Source organism: Toxoplasma gondii, chromosome VIII (genome assembly GCF_000006565.2).
Source record: "Toxoplasma gondii ME49 chromosome VIII, whole genome shotgun sequence".
NCBI lineage: Eukaryota > Apicomplexa > Conoidasida > Eucoccidiorida > Sarcocystidae > Toxoplasma > Toxoplasma gondii.
In genome coordinates this window covers 2823692-2850777 of record NC_031476.1, presented here as the reverse complement: position 1 = coordinate 2850777, position 27086 = coordinate 2823692, and the positions used below count along the sequence as shown (strand labels likewise).

At 53.4% G+C, this 27086-nt stretch overlaps 3 protein-coding genes across 3 annotated transcripts; 1 reads left to right on the top strand and 2 right to left on the bottom strand.

Annotated features, from left to right (window-relative positions):
• Window positions 1–777: 777 nt before the first annotated feature.
• On the bottom strand, window positions 778–11770 carry TGME49_233838 (PET112 family, C terminal region domain-containing protein; the record flags this gene model as incomplete). Its single annotated transcript, XM_018780378.1, has 13 exons — window positions 778–987; window positions 1845–1902; window positions 2774–3150; window positions 3656–3755; window positions 4165–4271; window positions 5342–5590; window positions 6192–6283; window positions 7100–7169; window positions 7497–7724; window positions 8226–8334; window positions 8895–8973; window positions 9416–10074; window positions 10896–11770. 13 exons carry the CDS (start codon window positions 11768–11770, stop codon window positions 778–780), a joined length of 3213 nt encoding a protein of 1070 aa, XP_018636764.1.
• A 1529-nt stretch (window positions 11771–13299) lies between these two features.
• TGME49_233830 (hypothetical protein) lies at window positions 13300–18883 on the top strand (the record flags this gene model as incomplete). The annotated part of the gene is made up of 7 exons (XM_018780377.1): window positions 13300–13359; window positions 14383–14490; window positions 15061–15104; window positions 16036–16135; window positions 16736–16839; window positions 17736–18252; window positions 18659–18883. The coding sequence occupies 7 exons, from the start codon at window positions 13300–13302 to the stop codon at window positions 18881–18883; spliced, it is 1158 nt and encodes a 385-aa protein (XP_018636765.1).
• A 982-nt stretch (window positions 18884–19865) lies between these two features.
• On the bottom strand, window positions 19866–26262 carry TGME49_233820 (DNA polymerase epsilon subunit B protein; the record flags this gene model as incomplete). Its single annotated transcript, XM_018780376.1, has 9 exons — window positions 19866–20151; window positions 20514–20574; window positions 21578–21647; window positions 22205–22547; window positions 22939–23014; window positions 23533–23731; window positions 24313–24516; window positions 25183–25272; window positions 25747–26262. 9 exons carry the CDS (start codon window positions 26260–26262, stop codon window positions 19866–19868), a joined length of 1845 nt encoding a protein of 614 aa, XP_018636766.1.
• Window positions 26263–27086: the final 824 nt, after the last annotated feature.

Sequence of the window (27086 nt, the reverse complement as noted above, 5' to 3'; positions counted from 1 at the left end):
CTGTTGGGGCGGCTGAGCAAATCACCGAAGTCCTAAAACTCGTAAATCGAAACATCTTAGCCGATTTCGGTTCCCTACCGGAACTGCTGCAGGAGCTCGGGATGCTGCGCAAGGATCTCGCGGGTTCTCTCTTCGATTGTCAGCACTTCGGGAAGCGTCTGAGCAGCAGCGAAAACTCTAAAGACGACGAACTCTGAGGAACTGGGAACATGAGTTTGCAAATCGGGTGCATTCGCTCGTGAAACAGAGGATACGCAGCCTCCGATAGATACACGCACATCGAAGTATATATACATATATATATATATATATATGTATATATATATATATATATATATATATATGCATCTAGCGTTATAGGCGTCTAGATCGATTCACATGGTAGCGCTTCTACATACGCATATGTACATGTATATCAGCAAATCAGCAGAGACAAAGACGTTTGAGTCATGCATGCACATGTCTACAGCACTGCGCAGGACTGAGCATCGATTCCGTCTGTCCGTAGGCAACCGGGAGGAAATCGACTACATGGGGGGACTGCTCGGTTGGCTGCGGTTTCCACTTGGCGGGTGCGACTGACGCTCAGAGGTAACACACACTCACAGACACGAATGCGCTTACATACACACAAACTTTTATTCTATCCTCCACGTCTTTGTATTTCTCAAACGTACATGCATGCATATACTACATATATATATATATATACCTATATCAAAGTCCATGTATCTATCTATACGCGAGGCGCCACGGCCAAGAGAGGTGTGGATGCACTTAGAAAAGGGTATTTCCTGCATCACTCGCGCGTTGTCTCACACTGTCGGAGTCTCCTGAACAGAGACGGTCGTGTAGGGGTTCTTGCGGCAGAGAAGCGGGCGTTTCCTCGCCTGGACGCTTTCCACTTTTCAGATTTCTTTGAGCGACGAGCGCCTCGACCGTGCCATCCCATGAGAGGAGCAGATCCGGAAGCAGCTGCTTCGCCGCCTGAATGAAGCGAATTGGAAAGCACCGCTTCACGGAATCGAGGTAGGGTCGAGGGCAAGAACGCTCGCAGTTTCTTTAGGAAAAGACTCGTCACCGGGGCGACGCACGCGGGCAGGAGACGGACGGCCTTTTCTTCGGAGACACCACGTCGGACGCACTCAGCCGAGCTCTCAGTTCTCTGTTGTGTACTCAAGTACATTGACTGCCAGTGTGTTTCAGGCCTGGAAGCCAGCGAGGGAGTGAAACAGAAGAGCTCAACGAACAAGACAGGAAGAAGCAGACGCGCAACTGCAAAGACCGAACTGGAATCGGACGGGGGAAACGAGACGACGCGTTCTCGGCGAAGCAAGAAAAAGGTGTAGGGAGGAACGCAGGTCGCTGCGTCACATTCCGAGGCAGTGAGGACCTCGAGCGAGGACGCGCAGGACTCCGCGTTTTCCCTCTCTGAGTTGCTGAAAAAGACCTTCGCGCGCCGCTGCCTTCCAGGTACAACTCGAGCGAGAGAACGCAAAGAGCAGCCGTGGAACCTGCAGCGCTTCGCCGAGGCTCAAGACGCCGCTCAGAACTGGCTCACACCATCATCAGCATCACCATCGACGAGAGATGCGTGGAAAGAGAGAGACTCACGTCGGAGTCTCCAGAGAGAGAGACAAAGGAAACACGGAAGAACACAGAGGCCAGACACAACGGAGACGAGTGAGCCACAGGTGGACGCCCGAAGAGCCGCCAGGGTCAATCGAATGTGAAGCAGATGGAGGGGAGAACGACGCACGAGTAGCGCCGAGAGAGGTGGAAGGTCAAACAGAAAACAAAAAAGAAAACACAGAGGAGAGACGCGAAATCCGTGGGGTTCGTACGTTGTGTGTGAGGGCGCCTCGTTCAATCAACAGGAGCATTTCCGCGAGTTTTTCGGGACTGAACACAGCCGCAGAACCACAGGGAGAAAACGACGGCAGAATGCATGTCGAGACAGCAGCTCGCACGTCCACGCACAGCAGTGCTCGGACCGAAGGGAGGACGAATCAGCTCGACGAAGAGACATGCGAAACAGGAGCGACTTCTTGCGAGAGTCCTGAGAGAGCGAACAGAGGCGACCGAGGAAACAAAAGCTCCCAGAGACACGTCCAGCAGCTCTGCTGGAAAAGAGATTTTTGGCAAGAATCAGACGCTTCCTAGTCCTTCCGTCTCCTCGAAAGCTCCCTCCACGACTGCTGCGTAGCCGAGTGCGAAGAAGGAAAACGGCAGATCGACAGCGGAAGCTGAAAACGTCGAGCGCTACACCAACACACAACGGCGCGTCACCCAAGGACCCCACGGAAGGCTTGGGGGCACTTGCGTTCATCGGTTTTGAACTGCATCGGATTCCGCAAGAAAGGCCCTTGGCTCTGCGGCCTTCTAGGCCACTGGAGATCGGGAACCAAGCAGTTGAAAACGCTTGCAGAAGAAGCCGTGGGGTGAGGGAAGAGCAGCAGACGAAGCAGAGGCGAAGAAAAAGGTGGAACAATACAGACGACGAACGAGAGATCCGCCAGAGCCTTGTGGAAGGGGAGTGGGCTCCGCAGGCTCGGATTTGGCAAGTGGTGACAACAGCGTCAATTCGAAAAAATGCACTACGAGAGGAAAGGCGCACGAAGAGGCTCTTCACGCGAAGAAGAACGAATGCACAGTCTATCTAACAAAGAGAGAGGAGAGCAACCAAACCGCGCAGAGACAAAGGAGACAAGAGACAGCAAGTAACGATCACCTCAAACCTGAAATATATGCGCCATCGAACCTGGCCTCTTACGTGAGCTTAAGCGCCTTCAGTGGAAGCGCGTCTGATCGTCTCGCAGGCCGCCGGACTCGCGGCTTCCCAGACGTCTCCGCTGTCTCCCTCGGCCTCTCTGGCGCGTCTGTGGCTTCTGACGACAACGATGACACCGCCAACAATCGCGTTTCGAGTTCTGCACCCTTGTCGCGTCCTTCGTTTCTTTCGCGACCGACGGCGGACGCCGAGGCAGCCTCTCCTTCATCGTCTCTGAGACGTTCCTTCGTTTCTCCCTCGTCCTTCTCTCCAGAGCAAGAAAGCCTCTTGCGACATCCCGCGACCTCGTTGAGCAGCCATGCAGCCGCCGCGACCGGCGAAGCTCCGGCGGCGACAGCGGCCTCAAAGAACGGAAATAACTGTGAGACGAGAGAAGCGAAGACAGAAACGGGCGGATGTTCAGAGGAAGAAAACGAAGAAATTTCGAATACTGAGAGAACGGAAAGAAGAAGCCAAAACCAAACGTGTGCCTTCTTGGCTCCTCTTCTTATACCTTCTTTCTTCGTCTCTTCTCTTTCGTCCGCCAGTCTCACTTTTTCTCATCTCTCCTTCTTTATCCTTCCTTCCTTATTTGGTTCCTTTCTCGTGTCTCTTCTTCCTCCTCCTGTCTACGGCGTCTGCCCTCCTGTTTCGTTGTTCTTCTTCTCTGCCCTGCCTCGCCACTGGCCTTTCTCTCCTCAACCGTTCTTCTCCCTGACTACAGGTCCTCAGTCTTCCCCATCTTCTTCGCCTCGCTCTCGTCGTTTCGGCGAGAATCGACGTCTCTCGCCGCTCGCGTCTCCGTATCCACTCCCTCCCCAGATTCCCCTCGCCTGTTCTTCTTCTTCTTTCGTCTCTTTCTCCTTGCCCTCTCTCCTCTCCTACTTCGCTGTCCCTGACGAGGACGCGAGCCGCGTTCGGGCAGAGGTTCATCGCCGTGACGTATCGCTCCTGCCTCGCAGAGGGACTCTCGGGAAGGCTCTGCCTGCGAGAACAGCGACCCGACTGCTGGTATCACATGTAGTCTCTATTACGAGAAAGAACCGTTTGTCCAGCAGAACGAACGACGCAGCAAGTCTTACTCCTCCGATGTCTACAGGTCTCCGACGGAGAATCTGGATATGCATTTAAGTCAGTGAAAAACGCTGTTGAAGCCAAGGCAGGGTCGCGGGCACCGGCGGTAAAAGGGGGATCCATTCCGCCTATGAATCCGCGTTCGGAATCCTCTTCAGGACCACTGCTCGCTTTCCTGTGCGTACGTCTACTTGCAAGCAAAACAGCTGAAGCTCTCGACTTTCCTCGGAAATTTACATTGGTGAGAGCAGGGCAGAAACTGAGGCTGCCGCCGGCGAAGACTACGTCAACAGGAAAAGAATTCTTTTTTCTTCTCTCACCGCAGTCGCTCGATGTCCTCCTTCGAGATGGCGACGGGAGGAATCAAATTCTCTCTGACAGGAAAGTACTCCTGAGAAGCGAATTTCGATCGCATTTTGAGCGTTTGCTGAAGCAGCGAAAGACAGAAGGAAAGCAATCGATGTCGAGTAGCTTTGACGTCGCAAACGCTTGAACTCCAACAGCTGTAGATCGGGAAGGTGAACGTCCAGGACTCGAAGGAAATGCGGTTCTCCACCCGCGACCGCGAGAAGAAACAAATGCGCAAAGCCGCAGGCCGAGTTGCCGGACAGTTTGACGGGAGAAATGACACTTACAGATCCGCTTCTGTGTGAACTGTTTCACGGGCACCACAGCAGCAAGCTGCAAGGAACGAAAAGGCAAAGCTATTTCGTTCTTGCACAGAATTCGTTTTCAGCTGCCGAGAGAAGCAAAAGGCGGTGAGCTATCCTCGTCCGCCCCCACCGGAAAACGGCGCTCTCAGACGCTCATACAGAAGTCCACAAAAACATTTCTCCACCCGACAACCGCGTACACACATTCCCATATAAGCATATATATATCTATATATATATATATATATATTCATATGCATGTACCTTTCAATGGAGAAGGATGCATACGAATGCTTGAAGATGTACCAACCGATGTATACATCCGTACATTCCTATGCATACCGCCACCTGCCTAGTCACGCTGACGCACGCCTGATATCCTTCACCCGCTTCACTATCGCGAAACAAATATGGAAGCAACACACAAAGAAATATATATACATATATATATATATATATGCACAGAGAGATAAACGGATGGTTGGATAGATAGATAAAGATAGATATAAGTAGGTGGGTACACAAATAGATAAAGACATAGATGGATAGATAGATAGATAGAGATACACGAAGAGATAGAGATAGGTATAGATAGATAGAGTGATGAATAGATAAAGACATGGATAGCTAGAGCCATGGATAGACAGCTAAAGATATATAGATAGACAGAGACAGATGTAGACAGATCTAGTAGGTAGACAAATAGGCGAATCCAGCGCTACATGAAGGGATACGGATGTTTGCGAACTCGGGTCGGTCCGCATATCACATGGTTGTTGACTTGCATGGTCCTTTGTAACTGCGTGGTAAGCGTTATTTGTTGCATGCAGATTTGAGGACGCACCTGGCGTCGGTCATCCCACATTCTTGTCTGTGCCTCAAGAACGCCGTCGAACTCGAGCTCGTTCGTCTGTCGCTGTCTCGAACTTGCCGAAAAGCCTGTTTCTTTGTCTCCGCTTTTCTCGGCGACGTGAGGGCCATGCGTCTCCTTCGGCGACGGCCGCTTCGCATGCAGAATCGATTTTTGCCGCAGAAGCTCAAACTCGACCGCTTTACGGACGCCGCGTAGAGACCCCACATTCTTCACTTCCGTCTGAAACAAACGACAGCAGGTCACCAGCGTCCGATCGGGCCTTCGACTTCTGTCTCCGCTCCTCGCTCCGCTCCGACGAGCGCAAACAGAATTTTGGTCGACACCCAAATAACAGGAACAGAGTCAAGTCCTTATACGACCCGTACATATATGTATATTTATATATATATATATATATGTATATATATGTATATATATGTAAATACATAATATTCATATTTGATATATACGTAATTACTTGCATGCATTTGTTATTTGTATGTACAGGGGTGGCATCGTGAATGGTTATCGCGCGCGACTTGAACAGCGATGTGCCTTTGTGAAGGTCAGAGAAAAATGGTTGGGTCTGCAGATGCGCTTCAAACCCAATTGGAACTCCCCGCTTGTGTGGCTGTCCCTGCGCGCTTGCGAGAGTATCGGAGGCGCTCCCGATGAAGTCAAAACCTCTGCAGAACAGGTGCAGAACAGAAGCCGAGAGACGCGCAAAGGAAGTCGCGAGGTCGAGAAGACATCTCACGACGCTGAGTCCCGCAGGCAGGGAAAAAAGAGACGAAAACTGGAAGTCTGTGGGAGACAGTTTCGTCGAGGAGAGGCGTCTGACCCTAGGGAAGTCCATTCGCGTCGTTCGCTCCCGAAGCGAGACATTGACGTCACACCGCATTGCTCCGTCAGCCATGACGCATGTTGCAATGCCTGCAGAGACAGCAACACCGAGCGCATTTTCAAAAGACACCCGTCTCGTTCTCGCACACATACCGTCTCACTCTTCCACAGACTCCGACAAAGCCTGACTCGGCGTTGAGACGTACAAGCGATAATCTACAAAGCAGAAGAAACAAAGAAGACCTGGGCGTCGAGGCCAGAGTCGCTGATATCTGCAAAGCGAGGGTGGGGAGAAAAAGGCATCCGACCGGTGAGATTCAGCATGTCTTGCGTCTTCCGACAGAGGACAGAAACAGAACCAAGGATCTACCAAGGCTTCAGCCACCCAGACAAAGAGTTCGAGGCACCATGTCGCCGTCTCCGCTCGTCTCCTCCTCCTCTCTGTGGAGGCGCTTCTCTCGAAAGAGGAGATTCTCTCCTTCGACCCGCCCACCAAGGTCTGCCATTTCATCTGACGCCATCTTCAAAACCTTTCGAGATTCGGGTGTTTGCTGCTTTTTCCGGGGGTGTTTCTCGTTTCTGAACGACGCGGTTCTCTTTCTCCGAGAATCCATTTCACTCTTCTCCCAGACTGGCTTCTGCTTTCTGCCGCTCTGCTCGCAGCATTTCTCTCGTTCGGTTTTCAGCATTTCTCTCGTTCGGTTTTCAGCATTTTTGTCGCTCGTCTTTGAGCATTTCGGCGTTGTTCATGCGCGCGTCGTGTGTTCCGTGTCTTTGTTTCTCTCGCGCAGCAGTTCCCCTTCGCTGCGCCGGTCTGCTGTCTCCGCCGCCTCGAATCGAATGCCCTTTCTCGGAGCTCCGAACCTTCTCTGCAACACTTGGACTCGCTACCAAACTTTTTCTCACCTGCCGAGCGAAACAGAAGGCGAAGCTCGCGGAGAAACTCAACAGCTTCGTCTGCGCTGCCGACGTCCGGCTACGAGAGGGAAGAATACACAGGAAAGAGAGAGAACTCAAAGCAGATGCAACCTAAAAGCAGAGGCCTCAGACAAGCGACAACAGGCGGTGAGGGCGGGGAGCGAGCGTGGATTCGCAAGAAGCAGAGGAGCGACGAGAAAGCAGAAAGACGGTCAGGAAGCAGAGTAACGGGAGGACGAAAGGACGTGGAGGAGGTCACCGCAGCGCGAGTGAGGAGAGGCGAAGTCGCGATTGACATGAAGAGAGAATTCGAAAGTCACTGACTAGGAAGAGATCGACCTCCACCTCGGAGTCTCCACCTCGGAGGCGGCTCAGCGAACCTCACTTCCGTGACAATTTCAACCAACGGCAGGCCTGCTCTGTTCATCTCCAACAGCGTCACTGTGTCCACCATCTCTTTTCTCTCCTGTCGCGCTTCTGTTTGTCTCTCGTCACCTCCGCCTCCAGGTCGGGCGTCATGTCCGTCGCTCCCCGCTTCGCCGTCTTCTGTCCTCTCTTCCGGAGAGAGGATGGACCCTCGGCATCCCGTTAGTTCCTCCAGAGCGTCCCCAGTCTGAAGAAAAAAGACGACACACGGTCCAGCGGCGGTCGCACATAGAGGCCAATCCGGTGCTCCTTCCTCGTTCTCGTGCGATGTCCTCCACGCGGGCGACGGTGGCTGGAGTTCTGGGGACTCTCGGAATCTCTTAGGTTACTTGATGACACCGCAACAGCTGAGAAGCGCGATGTATGTGCGAGCCAGCCAGACGCGAGAGCCATCACAGAATCCCTCCCGCCTGTTCCACCCCCGACTGCGAATCTCTATCTGGTCTCCCTTCGTGCTCCACCTGTACGCGGGTGTCTGCCAGTGTGTAGCCGTCTCTCGCGGTGCCTTCCTGCAACGCAAATGAGGACTGGCGGCCTGCCCTCGCCTCTGGATCTGTCTGAGGTTGAGGGCGTTCCGTGGCGAAGCGCTCGACCTGCGTTCCTTGCTCCTGGACGCGTTGCTCTCTGCGTCTCGTCGTTTGCATTCGCACTGTTTCCTCGCCGCGCTGCTCACTTCGTTCCGACCTACCACAGGGACCTGCACAAGTTTCCCGGTGTCTTCCTCGAGGTGGACGCCGCGAATCCGAATGCGCTTCCCCGAGCTTGGAAGCGTCAGGTAGCCGTTGCGGCCTATAGGCCTGAGGGGAGACCAAAGACAGAAAAGCGGAGGAAGGGGGAAAACTCTCCGGACGCGCGCGCTCCAGACGGAACGCAGAGCAGAGGAAACGTGAGGAGGCGAACGCGAAGAAGAGAAAATGCCAGAGGACGGAGGTCACGAGCAGAGAGAGGACGAGCCGAAAAAGACAGAGATAAGAGGCCGAAACGACTGAGAGGAACAATGTGCAGAGAAACAAGTCCGAGAGAAGAAGAGAAGAACGCGACAGTTTCTCGATACGAAGCAAGCACGTAGGGAGAGTCAGAGCAGGCGAGGGTCCATGAGAGAGGAGTTCAGAGAGAGGAGAAAAACCATCCGAAAAAGCTCCGTCGTCTGCACAATTCATGGAAACCTAGATGCAGAGAACCAGACCGCGACGCGTCAAGTACGACGAAACCGTGAGGCGTCCCCACTAGGATCGTGAGTGGACCTCCAGTCAAGAGAACGAGACATGACCGTCTTCCACAGGCTTTGCTGAGGAGACGAAGGCCGCCATACGGCTCCGAAAAGAGCGAGCACCGACCGACCGTGTCGCCGACCTACTTTCGAAGCTGACTGATTTGGTAGTTTTTCCCCAAGTCGGGGTATATATAAGCCTTTCGATCGAATTCGAGGACGTTCGCTGCAAGCCAACGCATGGAGGGTCCCCAAGCCAAAGTCCTTGTCGCTCAGGCGTTTGTGGAGAAAGACAAACCACAGATGTCGAGCGATGTCTAGGAAACGAGAGGCACCTGGACGCTGTGATGAGATGGTGTACCCCACCTACCGGGACCTCTGTCCTCTTGCCTGCGTTCAAGGAGTTATGGTGTTCGAGTTCAGACACCGAGCGCGTTGTTGAAACGAGGTATGTCCGCATCTTCAAATGAGTTTTCGTTTGTAGAAGAAAGACTTCCTAAACGCGCGCGCTTCAGACACCGTCTCAGTGCTTTCGCAGGAGACGCGCGGAGTGCCAGTGTGTTGGCGTCTCGCGCTGGCGCATCCTCTCACACACGGTCAGAAGACTGCATTTCGTTCAGAATGGCCATCGACCCTGCGACTTCAGAAACGAGGAAAGAGAGACTAACGGATGTCTGTGCAGTGAAGAAGCAGAGCAGCTTTCAGCGCGGCCTCCACTGCAGCGCGACTCGGCGAAGGGAGACTCCCAGGCTCGCCCAGACAGACAGGGCAGACCGCTGTGTTGGGTCGGAGACGGAGCGTCACAGGCGCGGCGACACCCGACGAATGCGGGGACGCGAAAACTGCAGGAACTTCCTCAGACACAGAAGAAGCACGCAAAGTCGCGGGAGAGGAGGACGAACTGGAACAGGAAGCGTTCGATGACGCAGAGCAAGAACGGGGGGAGGGAGAAGCCAGTGGAGTGGCGGAGGACGCGTGCAGTGACGCGGAGGAAGAAGGCGACGAACCAGCGAGAGAGGAAGACAGGGAAGAGGAAGCAGTCCTCGACTGTGCAGATGAAGAAGAGGAAGAAGAAGAGGAAGAAGAGGAGGAAGTAGAGGAAGAAGAAGAGGAAGAAGAGGAAGGTGGAGAAGGAGAGGGGTCTACGCCAGCAGAGAACGAGAGACCAGATGCGGCGATAAAAGAGCGAACGCGGGCGTAGACGTCGGGAGCAGCGCTGGCCGCTGCCGAAGTGAGGGCAAGTTGCGAAGGACAGGCGCAGAAGAGTTTCGTGGCGGTGAGCAATTGGACATGCGCCTCGAGACCGACAACCGGAAGAAATGGAGACCTGCGAACAAAAAACGAAACATTGGCGACATGCCGATGGACAGAAAATGCAGGGAAAAACGCGCAGAGTGCGGGGAAGGAAAGACAGACAGACAACGGCAAGCCGATCGAGACGAGAAAGGCGAGCGAGACGAGACAGGCGAGAGAGGCGTCACAGGAGCAGAGAGAACAACGGAGACAGGAAAGGTGGAGAGTCGATGCGGAAGGACAGGAGACCGAATCCAATCCGGAGACGCGACGCCGGGAGACGTAAGAGTGAGGGAAAAGAGAGAGAGCTGAGGAGAGAAACTTCCTCGAGTGCACCCGGAACGAGAGCAAAGAGAAGCAAAGAGAAGCGTAAGGGAGGCGGGAGCTCTGCGGGACCAGACGAAGAACTCAAGACAGCGCCGGAACGTTCACATCTGTGAGTTGTTGTTGACCTCCCTTTTTCCTTTCATGTCGGTGAGGCACTCCTGCGCTGTCGGATTTCTGTTTCGTTTGTCTCCTCAACGTTCAGCTTTTCCCTTGTGCCTTCCACTCAGTCTTGATCCCTTGGCTTCTCCTCCTCTCCTTCTGTCTCTCTCTCCACATATACGCGGCCTCCGTCGTGCTCCAGCGGTCTGTCCGCTTGTGTTTCACCCTCTCTTCTGTGCTCCTGTTCTCGCTCTTTCACCGCATCTGCCGTCATGTTGCCTCCTCTCCTGTCGCCTTCGCGTTCTCTCTTTCTTCGCCTACTTCCCTCGCGCCTCCGGTCGCGGATTCCTCGCTGCTCCTTTCCACAACTTTCTCTCGCCGCGCGCTGACTTCTGGAGAGAAAGGTGGAAGTGAACTACGCTCGCTTACTTTGAGAACTCGTTCTCCTCTTCTCCGGCACTTGCTTCGTCGCTTTCGCTTCCATCCTCATCTTCAGGATCTGCGAGAAGACGGCGGGTGCTGCGCAGCCGCGCGAAACGCTTCTCCGCCTTGTGAGTGGAGGACGAACGCGAGGACGGGGAAGACAGAGGAGGAGACGGCGGCGATACGGAGAAGAAGGCCGATGAAACTGAGGGAGAGCGAGAGAGGACCGGAGAAGCAAACTCCGGTGAAGGACGACGCGGGAGAGAAGCGACGCGAGAGACAACAGAAGACAAAAATGCGGAGAAGAACGGAGGGACGAACCAGGGCAAGCAGACCGGAGAAAATGCCTGCACACCAGACAGCGGACGAGGCCGCCTCACCAAGCCAGCAAAACATCTGGAGAAGGAGGGGAGCCCAGAAGAAACTGAAGAAGAAGAACCATTTGAAGAAGGAGCATCAAGTGCGAAAGACGCAGACGAAAAGGCCAAGGACACAGCATCGGCTGCAGAAGAAGGAAACGACGAGAGAGAAGGAGATGAAGGAGACGACGAGCCATGACGACGGCTCCGCGAGGAAGGAAGAGAATGGAGAGACAGAAGACGAGAAGACCGCCAAGTCGAGGAAGGCGAAGTCGAGGAGCTCGCCGAAAGGAGAGTGAACGAAGAACTTGGAGAAGACTGGTCGACTGGGTGGAATGGAGAGGAAGAGGAGAAACTGAAAGCAGTGTTTCCGAAGATCTTTCGCCAGGACGCCACCCGGGCGCAAGAGACAAAGGCAGGCGAGCCGGAGGGAGAGAGAAGAAGATCGGAGGCGAAGAAAAGCAAGAAATTCAGAGAGGCGAAAAGAAGGAGAAAGCGATGGCAGGCGCCGGGGGGCCGCATGGTGCAGATCAGACGGAAGAGAAAGCGCGGCAGAGAGAGCCTTTTCCGACGTCAGCCGGAAGGGCATCTGCGATAAACGAAGCAGTGTGAAGAAGGGAGAAGAGGAAAGACGAGGGACTGGGGACAAAGCCGCTACGCTTGGAGTTTGAAGGGGAACCTAGACACGAAAGAGACGAGACGAAAAGAAGAAGAAGAAGCACGGGAGAGGAAGGAAAGAAAAAGAAGAAGAGAAGCCAGGCAACAGGCAGCCAGGGGAAGAAGGGGAAAGAAGAGGATGAAGGGGAGACAAAGAGAAACAGACAAGAAGAGGAGAGATAGAGAGACAGATCGTCTACGACGCATTTCTCGAGTGCCTGTCTTGATTTACAAGCGAGCATCGGAGCTTCTCGCGTCTTTCTGCCGGTCCTGCGAACAGCGATGTGTACAGACGCGTCTGGACGACAGCTGCGTCGGGGAAGGAGATGGAAAATCCACAAAACAAGCAGACAGGCTCGACTTCTCTGAATGCAAAAGGAAGGCTCTGCTAGGAAACCACTGCGTAAACTCAAAGCGCCTCCCTTCTCGAGTCCGCGCGCATGCAAAGTTGACATGAAAGAATTCCTGGCCTGTCTTGCAGGGGTCACTCGCGGAAAAAGCGGTTACGCCTCCTGCTTGCGAGAAGAGTTCCTTTTCTGCGAAGTGAGCTTGAAAAGCAAGGCCAAACCGATGAAGAATCGCAGGCAAAGAAAGGAAAGCGAGTTCGCATTGCGTCCGACTCCGAAGAAAGACAGGACAAAGGCGGCGACGCCTATACTGGATAGCTCCCTCTGTGAGGCCATTGGAGGACGCGGAGGAGACATACTGATCGTGTCTCTGTCTCGGAAGAAGACAGATGGAGAAGAAGAAGGAAGAACCTTGAGGAGTCTCAGACTTTTTTTCAAGCCGAGACGCAAAGAAGGCCGTCTACCAAGTTCGAATTACAGAGTTGGACTTTTTCTCTTGGAATTTCGACCTCCCCAGGTGACTCCCTTCGCACTGCGCGCGTCCGACGATGGAGTCCCCCCGCGTCAGCTGCGGCCGCGATGTCGGGGCTGCATGCGTTTTTTTTATTTTAGCGGCGGAAGTTCTTCAGTCGAAGATTCGCGTTTTCCCTGACGCAGCCAACGCTCTAGCGGTTTTCTCTTCTTCGCTGTCGGCTTCCTTCGACGTCTTCGCCGTTCCTCTGCTCTTCGCGCCTCTCCGGTACCGCGCGCATCTGTGTCCCGGTGCATGCAGCCTTTCTTCAGATTTCTCGCGTCGTTTAGCGCGCCTCTGGCTTCCCTGGATCGAGCCTTCGTCTCTTCTACCTTCTGTTCTCGAAGGACGCCCCTCTCGGTCGTTCTCCTCTCGCTACACTGGCGCCGGCCTTCCTCTCATCGTCTCCTGCGTCTTCTCTCCTCGGCGTTGCCTCTCCAGGCGTTGCCTTTTTCCTCGCCTAAACCGTATACCCCTGCGCTGCGCGCCTCTTCTTCTTCAGCCTTTTTCCAGGAGATTTTCTTTCTGCCGATTCAATGAAGCGATCGGGTGCCAGAGGCGACGCCAGAGGCGACGGCGCCTCCTTCTCCGAGAAGGTGAGAACTTCATCAACTGCACATGCACCCGCAAAGAACGCGATGCAGACCCAGGGAATCGACCTCTTTCATCTCGATTCATCTCGAATCATCTTGATTCATCTTGCGTTCCTTTTCCTCTTTCTCTCCGTTGCAGTCTTCTCGTCTTCTACCTGCCTCCGTTCCTCTTGCCTCGTTCTCTCTGCGGCTGGTCCTTGTTCCGCCTGTTCGCACATCTTCTTCTCTCTGTGTCCTGTCGCTCTTTTCCTGTTCTCGGTTTGCCGCAGTTCTCTCTTCCTCTTTTCAGGGTCTTGTCGGTCTCTCTCTCCTTTCTTCTCTGCATGGGTTTCCTTTTCTCTCACTCTTCGTGTACGGATCTCGTCTTTATCTGCTCTTACTTCCTTTCTCTGTCTTTCACCTCTCTCCTTCCCTCTCCGCCTCCCTTTCTGTACTTCCAGCACTGGTCTCTTTCTTTCCTTCTCTTCCCTGCCTCGAATGTTTCCTCATCTCCTTTCGTCTTCTTTCTGCCGAGTTCCAGATGTCTCCACAGAGTCGAAGGAGACAAGCGGCCTTTCAAGTTCTGAAGTTCGCTTCCCCGAAAATGCAGCGTACCTGTATTTCGCCGCAGTTAATTCGTTAGCAAATAAGTCTACAGGTCGTACGTCTTGAGCACCTACTGACACTCGCTTCTTGTCTTTTACTGTTAATGTTTCAGGTGCATGCTTTTAGAAATGATTCTTGTTGATTTTTCTGAAACCGTACACCCGGGGGTTTGGAAGCTCGCGTCCACGCCTGAGTGTCTCCTCAGAAAAAGCCTCCGACTCTCCTCACAAAACGCCTCAGTCTCGCCTCACAAAAAGCCTCAGTCTCTCCTCAAAAAAAGCCTCCGACTCTCCTCGCAACGAATAGCATGGGCATGCACCTGCCCGCTCCTGTCTTCCGTCGAGGAAGAAGGCGAGGAACAGAATCTCTTTTTCATGAGAAGCGACTCTTTCGTCAGCTTGCCTACGCAACTGGCCTGCGTTTCTTCTTATTTTGCTTCAGCGGCGTCGGTTGAACGTCGAACAGCGACAAGGATGCAAAGGCGTCTTCCTGACAACCAACACGGGTGACAGGCATGCAATTCGAGAATTCATGAATTTAATGAATCAGGTAAATCGAAAGTTGCAGCTTTCTCCTGACGCAACAGGTGAACGAGAAATCAACGGAGACGAGCGCACAGAGGCGCGCGAGCGAGGCGGTCGAAGAAGCGAACGGGGGCAAACCTAAAGGGAGGAAAAGACGAGGGGGGAGAGAGAAGATACGTCAGGTAGGAGCGCACAATTTGCAGAGCTCGCCGGCACCCGCGGCCTTCTTCACAGACCTCTCCAGTGACGCCCGCAAGACGTCTTTGAACTTTCAAGGAAACCTGAAAGTGTAGATAAGATCTGACTCAACGAAGCAACTTGTTCTCAAGATTCCTTGCAAAGGTAAACCGCCTCCAGACAGAGAAAACGTCCAGCGAACGCGAGGCGGTGCACTGAGAGACGCTTTCTTCTCCTCTTCGCGGCTCCCAGGCGTCCCCGATCGTTCTGGAAAGGACCGTCGAAAACGCAGCTCGACAGCTCCCAGCGCGACCGCTGTGTTTGACCGAGCGTCGAACGCGAGGGGCGTCGACTGTTGGAGCTGAAGAGACGTCTGTTTCCTTCATTGGCTTTCTGCTGCTTTCCATCTGCGCTGCAGTTCCTTCCTGAAGACGACTCGCGGAAACCGGAAATGAGTACAGAGTGAGGCACGAAGGACGCGGACTTCACCTCAAATTCTTTCCTCTCCACTCCCTTCCGTTGCATGTCAACTCTCTCGCGCGACTCTGCATGTGTGTGCGCTTCCTGCCGTCCAAACGCGTTCATCAGCCTACGCATGCACGCATGCATCTGTATATTCTCGTCATGTTTCTATATACCGACTCGTTCTTTGTTCACACCTATATGCGTATTTATGTCCAAATACTTGTGTGTTCAAGCACTCGTATATATATATATATATATATATACATTTTCGTTCTTGATATGCATACATAAATATACATATGTATATGCATATATATATATACATATATATATATATATACATATATATATATATATACATATATATATATATATATATATAGACATATACATATATATCTATATACATATACATACATGTATACATACGCATATATATATATATATACATATATATATATATATATGTATATTGCGATTTAGGTCTGTGTAGTGTCTGTGGCGGTGGCACGGTTGTCTGAATTCGTTCTTTCTAGAGGCGCAGCTCTTTCTCAGCATGCGCGAGAGCGCGAGAGAGGGTGATGACAAAGCCTGACGTACCTCTCGCAGTTCGCTGCTGAGGCATGCCTGCGCCGATGCATGCAGCCTCAGAGTGAGAGAGCAAGAGAGAGAGACGGTGTTTTTCGCGGTCGTTTTGTCGCTTGCGTTTTGCCATGGCGTTCTCTCTGTTCAGACTCGTCGTATGTCAACTTCTCGTCGTTCCTCAGTCTCTGTGTGTGCGTCCTGTGACCTTCTCGCTTGCCGCCCACCGACTGTCCTCCCTTCGTCAGGGACGCTTTTGTGTATTTTGTTTGCCGTTTCGTTCCTTCCTACTCTTGCCAAGCATGTTGCATTTTCCGTTTTTCTCTCTTCTCTTTTTTTTCTCTAGACGCGGCGCCGCTGACGAGGTGACGGACGCGCTGGCGTCTGAACTCGCGACACTGCGCGAAGGCCAGAGGCGCTTCATTCCAATGAAAGATCTCCTCAAAGTGAGGCATTTCCTTTTTTTGTCGTCCTTCACTCCTTCAGTTTCTCTCGTTGTGCAGGCCTTCGCAATCCGTTCCCTCGCTTGTCACATCGCCTCCTCCTCTCTCTCCTTGTTCTTCTCTCTTTTTCGTTTTCTCCTCCTGGTTCATCTCCACCTTCGGCTCTCACGTCTCCGTTTTGTGCCTCTCCTTCTTGTGCAGTTCCGCCGGGTTTCTTGTCATTTTTCTTCTTGCGTCATAGCCGTTCTTATGTTCGGACCCCCGCGGTGTGGAGGACCGGCAGATCGAAGAAGCTTGGTAGTTGTGTCGTCGTATGCATGCGTCAACAGCGGGCATCGCAGCTCTTTCCTTCTGACTAAGCTTTCTGTTTGCTCACCTTCTTCCGCGGTGTCGAGGTTCTTGGAATCGACTGCTGTCTCAGTTCCACTTTCTCTCTCCGTGTGGAGACTGAAGACTTTCTCACGTTTGGGCTGGGCCTCTGGGTGTTTTTCTCGCTGGCGTTTGCTCTGCTGACCATTCTAAACGTCCATGTTTGTGGAGCCTTGCTTTGCCTTTCGCTTCGTCATGGAATGCTCCCCATTTCACTTCGCTTCATTTTCTCAGGGAGCCATTTTCATCCGGTTCACACGAGAAGAAGACATCCCTTCTGAGATTCTCCACGGACTCATGGAGCGCATGGTTGCTCAGCCGGGCGTCTTCTCTTGCAGGTTCGCAGTCGTCTCTGCTTGCACTAGCTCATGATGCGATTTGACCATCTGAGACCTGTCTTCTGACATGCGCATGCGCTCGGCGTTTCTCTGCTTTTCTCCCTCTTCAGGATTTCTTCGCTGCAGACAGCGTCCTATCTGTGCTCTCCACATTTCTGCCTGTCTCTGTCTTTTGTCGCTAGCGTACTGCTTCTTTTGCAGACTCTGTCTCTCTGTGCCTCCCTCCATATACCTCTCTCCGTTTGCCCATGCGCATAAGTATGCATATATACAGAGTTCGATAGATACAGATCGACCGATTTAGATAAAGAGGTACCGATGAACATCGGAAGTTCTATGTAGATAGATATGGGTGCCTATATGGGCCTATAGTTGGACAGATATAGGTAGATAAAAAAAGGACGGAACAGCAGAGTTGATGGATTCCCTGGGATTTCTGTATCCCTCCGTTTCGAGAGCCTTCTCCGTGTTCTCTTTCCTTGTCGCGGTTTCGCCAGCTGTTGCCTCTGCGACCCGGAACTGCTCTTTTCGCTCGCTGCATTGTTTTGTCGTGAAACGTTCCCTGCATCCCCTGAGGGATAGTCGCGAGACCTAAGTTCTTCGAGTTTTCTCCGTATGCGAAACGCCACAGCACTGTGCATGCAAGATCTTCCGCTGTCGCGAGAATCGCGTTTGCGCGTTTCCTGCCGGATGTTCGTCTGCGTGGAGTGGTGAGAGTCGCTTGCTTCACCGACACCAGAGTCTCCAAGGAGTGCCTGTATGGCACCTTGCATGCTTGCGACTCTCTGTTCGCCGTCAGAAACAAAGGAATCGGCTGTGGTTTTTTTCATCGCTCCTGCTGGCGCAGCACCGTGATGCGTTTTACGTCTCGCTCTCTCGATCCTCCATCTCCGCAGGCACATCGCTCGCATCATCCCCGTGGACGCGACAGCTCCGCCGACTGTGGCTGGGCTGCTCTCGATCGTCAGGCCTTTGATTGCAAAGCAGATGCTCCACTCGCGCGCCGCGCGGCGTTCAGCGGCAGATGGCGACGGGAGAGAAGAAGACCGGGGAGACGCTCCAGCTGGTTCAGAGCGGACGCCGAAGGCGGCAGAAGGAGCCGCGAGTGCTGGCGAGAGAAACGCGGTCTCTACGGAAGCTGGAGAATCGCAGGGAGACGCGAAAGGAGACGAGACCGCAGACCCGGTAAAGGACGTTGGAGGACGCCCATCAGAGAAGCGTGGAAAGGAAACAGAGCAAGGCGACAATCACGAGGGAGAGGTCGTCTCCACCTGGTCCTGCCAGTACACCAGCCGGGGCTTCGATACAGTGAAGAAACAAGTTGTTCTCGACCTTCTCGCAGAAGAAGTCGGATCCGCGTACAAGGTCAACATTCGAGAGTCCGAGTTCTCCATTGTCGTCGAATGCAATCCGGTAACAGACAAAACACACTGTAGACGCACAGGATATCCTTGCCTCTCACGGCAAAATACACGTCGCCCTCTCTCAATCCACAGACGCCTTCTCGGTATCCCTCTTCGATATTCATACATATATATATATATATATATATATATATATATATCGGCATATGTTATATCTTTCTATGTATATGGTTCGTAGTAGCGTTTCTACATATGAATACATCTATACACATGCATGTATACATATATATATATATATATATATGTGTATATGTAGATATGTGCACATTGATTACATCGATGCCAACCGTGTGTCTGTGAGTAGATGGGGAACGTCCTTTGCCGAGGTGGGGAGGAAAGCAGAGACAATTCGAGAGAGAATTTACAGCAGTGTGTCTGAACTTTTGTTCTCTCAGATTTTCTTCGGCGCGTCCATTGTTCGCGATTATGGCAAGTTTTTCCGTTACAACATGCATCGCTGCTGTCACCCTGAAGAAGGCAAAGAAAGCTCGAGTGGACAGACACCCGGCGAAGGACCGGAGTCTTCAGCTCCACCGACGGCAGAAACGGATGCTTCTGATGCGCATGCAGCGGCGCCAGAGACAGGGGGACAGTGTGGGGTCGAGACCGGGAACAAGTAGAAGAGCTTCGCTACGAGTTGGAATGCTCGCTGGGAGAAGGATGACGATCGCGGTTGCGTGTGACCGGACAAAGGAGGCTTCTTCACTGTCCAAGTCGTTCACTGTTTCTGGGTGTTTGAGGATTTCGATTTGCTTCTCGAACGTTCGTCGAATTCCGGCCCTTCCTCAAATGTGGTGATACCTGATGCGGCCCATGTTCTACAGATTTGTGCAGAAACAGGAACAGACGCGACCTGCGTCCTGTGTTCTGTTTGACAGGCTCTGTCGCCGACGGATGCCCGACTGCTTCTCTATCTGTAGGCGCTCTTCGTCTCTACGCCTTTTTTCCTCAATCCCTCCACATATCTGTCTCCCGCGTCCCCTTCTGTTTTGCTGTCTTCTCCGTCTACCTCTCTCGGCTCTCGTAGCTTCTCGCTGGGTGTCGCTGATGTCGCCTCCCCTCTGATTTTCTCTTCACTCTTTCCTCTCTGCCCGTCTTCTCCTCTTGTGAAGGCTGAGTCGCCTCCCTGAGCTTCCCCCGTCACGAAGCGCAGACGGCGGCTGGGGACTGGCATGTCTGCCAGTCCTGCGACAGGAAGGTGATGATCGTTCCCCAGTTCAGTCCTGTATGACTTAACTCAGTCAATTCCTATTCGGTTCCAGAGTCTGTTCCAGCCGACCTAAAATCGTATCCCCTGGCCCCTCACAGTGGCCAACAAAGAGAAACAACGCTTGCGTCACCTCGCGCGCAAATGCGCGGTACGCCAAATATTCCTAAACAAGGCGAAGACAAAAGCGACATCTACATATACAGATATATATTTATATATCTTTATATATATTTATATATATGTATATATAAACGTGTAATATAATCATGTACGGACATGTCTTTGGGTGTGATGAGCCCTTTATGGGGGTTTGCTGCATTGACAGAGGAAGCGAAGGTTTTTCGTTTTCCTCCGCAGAAAAGGCGGCTAGTTTTCCTCCGCAGAAAAGGCGGCTAGTTTTCCTCAGCGGCGACCACTAAGTGCACTGGGTGGACGCTGAGAGACTGTAGATCGACGAGAACGAGAGTCTTGGTTTTCGCGAAACTTGGAATGCACAGAAGCAAAGGGCCTTCTTTGTCTTGGTCGCTGTCCACGTCCATCTGCCCGTCCGCCTGTTCTTCGCCGCCTGTTCTCGTCATGCGCTCGAAACTCAGAGAGTCGTGATTTCCAGAAAAGTAAACATGGTGGTAGTCAGGCGGCGCGATGCAGCAAGGGTCGTCCTTCACAAAGGGATACAGCCTGAGCGAAACGCAGCGCGACGCGAAGGCTCAAACATGGTTTCGCGTGCCAGAGTCCAGCTGCATCCCGTCTCAAGAAAGCGAATCTAGCGCGTTCTTTTTTTCGCGTAGACAGGCGACTAGGCGACTCAACTGCGCATGAACCGAAGGCGAAACGACAAGCGAAAGCCTCCAGCGATCGTACGTTCTTCATCCACTCTGGCGGTCGAGACACAAGACGAGCGTCGCGTTGAACCGGAACGACAGGCAACGAGGAGCGCCCACATGTGCGGAAAACCTTACGCTTCCACGACGCGCAATCGACAGACTTCCAAAGATGTGGAACCCAAACATGCGAAACACGAACGAAAAATCCAAACTTACGAAAGGGAGTCCGGAGCTGTTGGTGCCAGGCACCGGGCCTCGGTGCAGAGTCTCAGCGCCTCTGTAAAGACATCAGAAAGGCGAAGGAGACCGCCCAAGACTCCATGCACTCCTGTCGCCACTCTCTGACTGAGTTCTCGACGGAGATGTAAAACAACAATCGAAAAGTCTTGCCTACACATTTGCCTCACTCCACGCAGTGGCAAGTGAAAGCCGCATTGGAGGTTTTGACGCGTCTGACTGTCAGAAGGGCAGACTATGCGTTGATAGAACAACCGATCTCCAGAAATACGTTTGCAGCTCGCATTCACACGCCGTTTACGCCTACATCCTAACGATTTCCACCGTTTGCTTTTAGTCCTACACCAGCCGTGCAAACACCGCAGGATCTTTGAAAACAGACACAAAAGTTCACTTGTGTTTCCCTCGTCACTTCAGCCGTTGTGCTTCTCACAGAGACCGCATGGTCGAGTCTGTGCTCTCTCTTGGCATTGTTTTCGTCATGGGTTCCTCCATGACTTTTCCCAGTTCAGTCTGCTACCTAATTCCATGGACTGTCTCTCGGCACACTGTTTTTCTCTCGGTGTCTTCCCATCCGTTCTTTCCGTTTGTTTCCCTTCTTGCCATGTCCAGCTATCCCTGCGCGTCCCGTGGACACCGCGACTGTCTCCTGTTTCTTCCTCCGTCTGTGTATGTGTGTTGCCCTCTGCGCCTTCTTCCCTGCCTCTCTTTGTGTCGAACTCCACCAGCTGGACATCTGCTCTCTGCATGGGCAGGAGGCGAAAACCATCGATAAACCTTCGTCTCGAGACGAAGACAGAGACCATGCTACATCACCCACTCTCGCCGCGGCACTGTGACAAACCGGCTCTGAGCCAATGAGACAACGCTTCCGAAAGCTTCTTCTGGCGCGAAGCTGCGTTCCTCCACCTCCCTGCTGCAGGCATGGTTCTCTGCACCCCACAGTGAATCCGCATTGTGGGCGACGGCGACGTCCAAGAAGACACGGAAACCAGAAAAATGGAGGTCGGTTCTCTTCTTCGTCTCGCTTCAAGACAACTTACCCAGTGGCCTCAGGTCCGAGAAGGCGCAAACGTTCGAGACAGGCTGTCCTGCCGAGCCGATGAATCGAATCTGCACAAGGCACGCACTGGTGACCATTCGTTGAGTCGACAGAAAAAAAGGCGAGTTCCCAGGACCTCACGCCCACCGGTGGAAATGCAAATCACAAAGGAAAGAAAGGGTGGAGCCGCGCAAGTCAAGCAGTTCGCACGCGCTGTCGGAGAGGACGCGAGGGACCGACGACAGTCGAAAACAACTGTCAGAAAAGAGAGTAGTCAAAGGCAGAGAGAGCCTCAGATCGCGTTTGCACGAATTGCACAGAGACACACGAGTGGTGAGGCGACCCTTTGTTTCCTGAAGAGGTCTTGGGTGCATGCAGAGGGCACAGCCATTCTCAGACACCCGAAGGTCTAGCCGGAAGGAAATCCATTCGCGTCCCCAGATGGACAGGCGCGACGTCTCTGTCTCCACGCGATGGTGCGTAGCAACGCAGAGTGGAGAGGACTCGATCCCAGAAAATCTCGACAAGTCTAAATGCCTCCCCAACACCCTGCACCCCGACTTGAAACCGCTGCTCCCTAGATGTCCTCAACCTCATTTTCTCTGAGGCAGCCTTGAAACAAACGCACTTGATCTAGCGCGAACGCATGCGGATTGGAGACGGCGCGGATGCTTCCGTAGGTCCGACTGATGGGAAGAAGAGCTCCATGCAGAGGCTGCTGCGGAAGAGAGAAAGTTGTCGGATCTGCGTCTCCAGGCATCAGGTCGACGGGCACAGAAGCCGCGAGCTGAGAGAGAAAAACGTCTGCTTCCTGCAGAGTCGCCTTCAAAGACGCGTTCGCGCCGGCGCCAGGCTTCGAAGGCGAAGAAGCAGACGAAGACGCAGACGGCGGCCTTTGCACGGCGGCCAACGCGTTCCCCGCAATCACAAGGCGCACCACTCGAGAGGCCAATTGACACTCGAAGGATCCCCTGCGAAACAGCAGACGAAGGCGCGTTGTGAAAAAGGAAGGCGACGGTGAACGAGGAAGCGGTGAGACAGGAGCGGCAGAGGGGAAGGGGAGATAAGAGAGGCGCAGCGCAGAAGGCAGAGAGCATGAGGGGAACAAGGAGCAAGGAGGAGACCAAACTGCCGGAAGCCGAGTCGGAGCGACACCGACGGGAGGAAGGGGGGGGTGAGCAGACTCAGTGTCCAAGCACTTGAGAGCGCGAGACCGAGAGAAACTCGACGGAGAAAAGGCGCGTCAGCAGGCGCCAGCAAGCGCTGGGCCGAGAGATCGGCAAAAAAAGAGGCCAAGAGAGAAAACGAGCGACGGCGAAAAGCAGAGGGCGACAGAGGACACAAACGGTCTTCCTGACGTACCCAAAGGCGCCGAGAAGGAAATCGCGGAGAAGCTGCAGACTCGCGGGGTCGCCGTTTGCGTCGCCGATCCGCAAATCTGAGGAAACGCGTGGAGATCGAAAACACAGCGATTGATCAACGAGAAGGGAACTCCGCGAAAGCCGTGCAGTTTGAGGCAGGAGCGAACGAGAGCAACGCACCTAAAGGTTGAAACTGACGGAAAGCCAGGCAACGAGCCCTGCAGGCAGCTGTGGTACCGGGGCACCGGCGGAGACAGCTCAGCGAGAAATCAATTGGAACGACGTTAAAGAGCGACTACACTTGGAACACGCACGAGACGCAGCTCGCACCAACTCCACTTTTTTTGCGCCTTCTAAATGACTTAAAAGTCGTTTGACTGGCGAGATCGAGTCACCTTGTTTTCGATGCAAACAATCCACGCATGGATTTCTCGAGTCGGGTGCGACACAAAAATCGCTCACACGCTTGCAGAGCGAGAGAGCGAGAGAGGGGAACCATTCATTGCCTGGCGACGTGGAACAGTTGACAAAGAACACAGAGCCTAAAGAGCGCTGGTGCCTTGGGAACCACAGCGGAGACCGAGACGAGAGCTACCTGACACAAAGGCGACGAATTTCGAGTCGAGATCGACATTTGCAAGAGCGCTTTCTCGGCCTTGAGGCTTGTCGGCCCGCGCCGGTGTCTCCGGACGTAGAGGCCGCGAAAGAGGCGGAAAAGCCGGGGCGCCTCCAAGACAGAAATCGCGCACGAGGAACCGACCGTTGTCTGTAGCAACACCCCGAACCGCGACGACCTACGAAGGCAAACGTCACCGCGAAGGCAATGATGGTCCCGCATCTAGGCTGACGAAAGGCATTTTGAGGAGCCGGAGCATGTCAGGAAACGCCTTTAGAAACAGAATAGAAAAGGAACCTCGGTTTTGGTAAGGCAACACCGTGCTGAGGCAGCAAGGCACACACAGTGTGGGTGTGAAGGAGCAACGCTGATAACAGGAAATGCAGGCCGTCATGAGCTGCGTCGGACACCGTTCCGGAAAGGGTACGAGAGGGGCGACGAGCCTAATTGAAGGCAAGCAAGAACGACGGAAATTCGAGAGTTTTTTCGCTTCCCGACACTCGGCGGAACCACAGAGCAGACCGGGGAGGTACTGTACACGGAAAGGATCCTCAAGAACTGACTGCGATGTGAGATTGTACTGCAAGCAGCCAAACGAATAGGACGCAAGTCAACATGAACGTCGATGGGGACGGAACGATCAAAAAATGCGGCTTTCTTTGTATCCGAATCCACGTCCCATCTGGAAAAGTTTATATCCACGTGTGTCACAAAAATATCTTTAAAAAACTTTAAACACACCCCAAAGGGAAAGCTCACCAAGCCCGTCACTACTCCATTGACGCGCAGCTTCTGTTTCTCCGGCTGTTCGCCAGCATCTGCAAGTGCGTCTGTTTCTTCTGCGTTCTCTCCGTTTTCTTCCGCCGACGAGGAGGACGCGGCGTCGACAACGAGGCGGACACGAGCCGTTTGATCCTCGAGAAAGAGAGCGTCGGAGTCCGACAGAAAGCTGTTTGGTGTTGCCTGTCGCACCCGCAGAAAAAAGGGAAAAGCGCCTTGAGGACAGGTGAACGCGGCTTCACACGTTTCAGGTGCACACCAGCGCAGGCGTCGATGCGCGCGAACTTTGACATTCTCCACGGATGTTGAATCGTAGCGCTTTTTACACATCTGGATGAGCGACAAGAACGAAACGACCAGTCGTCCATGCACACTGCACTCAGCAGCGGTTCAGGGCTTGCAGCAACTGCAGAGCTTCACGGAAACAGAAACCTGGAAATCGAGTGCCCCTGTGTCAAGTGTTGAATAAAAAATAAGGAAGCGCGCGAGACACTGCCTGGGGTTCAGACGACAGACCGGAGGATCTAATGGTACACCTGCTCCCTTCAAAACGAAAACGTAAACCCCAACAGCTTGTGGACATGTGCATAAAGATCTGTAGAAACGCCTTTGTCCAATGTACACCTCGAACGTGGCGGATTCGAGGGAAATGGGAGGGGCAGACACCCAGGAGGGGACAGACGAAAAAGTGGACAGTTGGAAATAGGAACTTTTATGGGGCGCGGCAAGCAAGGTCAACTCGAAATACAGAGAAACACCGAAAGAAAAACTGGAAGGACGGCGCATGGCGGAGTCAGCGAGATGCTGTGGATGCCATCGAGTCTGTTTGTTTAAAGAGCGACCGCGTACCTGAACCTGAATGTCGTCGAGATACTCCTTCAGCACGGAAGGCTTGAGAACCATGTCCTTGAACAGCGTCCCGACAATAACGCACTCTTGCTGAAGACAGACAAATCATCGCGCATGGAAGTGGAACATGAGAAAGAAAGTCCCGCCGTCTCTCTGCGAACGGCGAACAGTTTGTGCCCAAGACCGGAAACCGAGAAAGTCTCCCCGGAGAATTCGAGCGCGGGCAGAAACCAGAAACACGGGGGAGCGACGACGTCTCACGTTTTCGAGAACATTCAGTGCATTCGCGAGTCTTTTTCGGGCAGACCTTGTTGTCTAGTGCAGCCGCCAAGAGGCCCCAAGATCACATCGAATTCCGACCATCTTTCCTAAACTGTCCGCGGACGATGAAGATGCTTCAGATCACATGCGACGAGTTTGCATGGAAGAATTCAATCGAGGACGAGTGGTACCCCTTTTCCACGCGGCGCGGCAACGGCCGAGAAAAGACTGGAGGCAATTCGGGGAGGTTAGCGGCCAGTTTTCCCTGTCTCAAGCGACCCAGACGCCATGGCGGTTGCTCACCCCCGTCTGCATGTCTCGAATGCACGGGTGAATGCAGAGGCCAGGCCACCGATTTTCTGCTTGCTTGAAGAGAGTCCCGGAGAGGGCAGCGAGTCTGGAGTAGTAGACAGCGCTGTACTGCTGTTGGTATTTTCTGGTGCGAACAACAAAGCGATCCGAGCCTCGGTCTTCGTAGTCCGCCACTGCACGCAGAAATCCTCCGGGCATCGCCTTCAGGCTCCTCTTGGCTGAAGCAGGATTTTCTGTCGGGCGTCCTTCCTCGCAAGCCTCTCCGCGGTCCACCGAGTCTTCTTCGTCTCCGTCGCCATGCCGGCCGCGCTTCCGCAAACTGTCTGACTCTTCAGAAACGTCTCCGTCACCGCCGCCCTGAAAACGGCGCAGACCCCTGCGGAGCTGTTCCAGATCCTCAGGGGTCAACGCACTTTCTGCCTCAAGTCGCGCGAGAAGCGAAACGGAGGTTTCCTCCGCTCCGACGCCTTGCGCGGACGCCCCCGACAAGCCACTTGGCGACTTCATGTGGACACCGGGACGGGGGCGGCTGACCTTCCGCGGCCTGCGACAAGAAACGAAGCAGCGCTGTTTGGTTTACACCGCCCAGGCAGGCTCACCAGAACGGCGGCGAACTGGAAAGGGCGAAAGGCACGGCGTGTTTCGTGGAAAATTCTGAGGCAGCAAGGGAAAAGAGGAAAACTGAAGAAACTGGCACGAGTGGTTCACGCGGACAAGAACACTGGCAGGTTGCATGAGGTGTGGTAACACCTGAAGGATCGTGGAACAACGAGACTGTCTCTTGGTCGTCAACTGAGCTCGCTGTGTAGCTTCTACTACGACACATTGGAGAGGTGGAAGTGGATGCAAAGATGCAAGCAGTTTTCAAACGACGCAGTGAGTGTGTGTCTGTCTCACGACTGGCGGGAGAAAAGAAAGCATCCGCCGGGAGAAACTCCGCAGATGTGCTGGCGAAATGATCTTCGGGCGATTGCATGCGATGGCGAAACGACACACAGGGCACAGCACGAATGCCACAGGGGCGAAAAACGGCTTTCACACCGCCGAAGAGAAGTGAAACTGGAGACGATCACAAGAAAGCCAAATGATTCTTCGCCGGTGAGTCACAATTGTTGGATGAGTTGGCAAAGCGGCCGCTAAACCACGGTTTCTTGTCGGAGTACGTGTGACACACGCGTGCGTTCCAACCACAATTCGTTCGACAGGAAGCCCAACTGGTGGCCTATGTGTAGCAGATTTTGTCGATTTTGTGATAAAACGGGTCTTTCTCGGGTGAGCATTTTTCCTCCCCTGGAGCTTGAGCGTGAAAGGCCAACTTGAGATCACAGTGT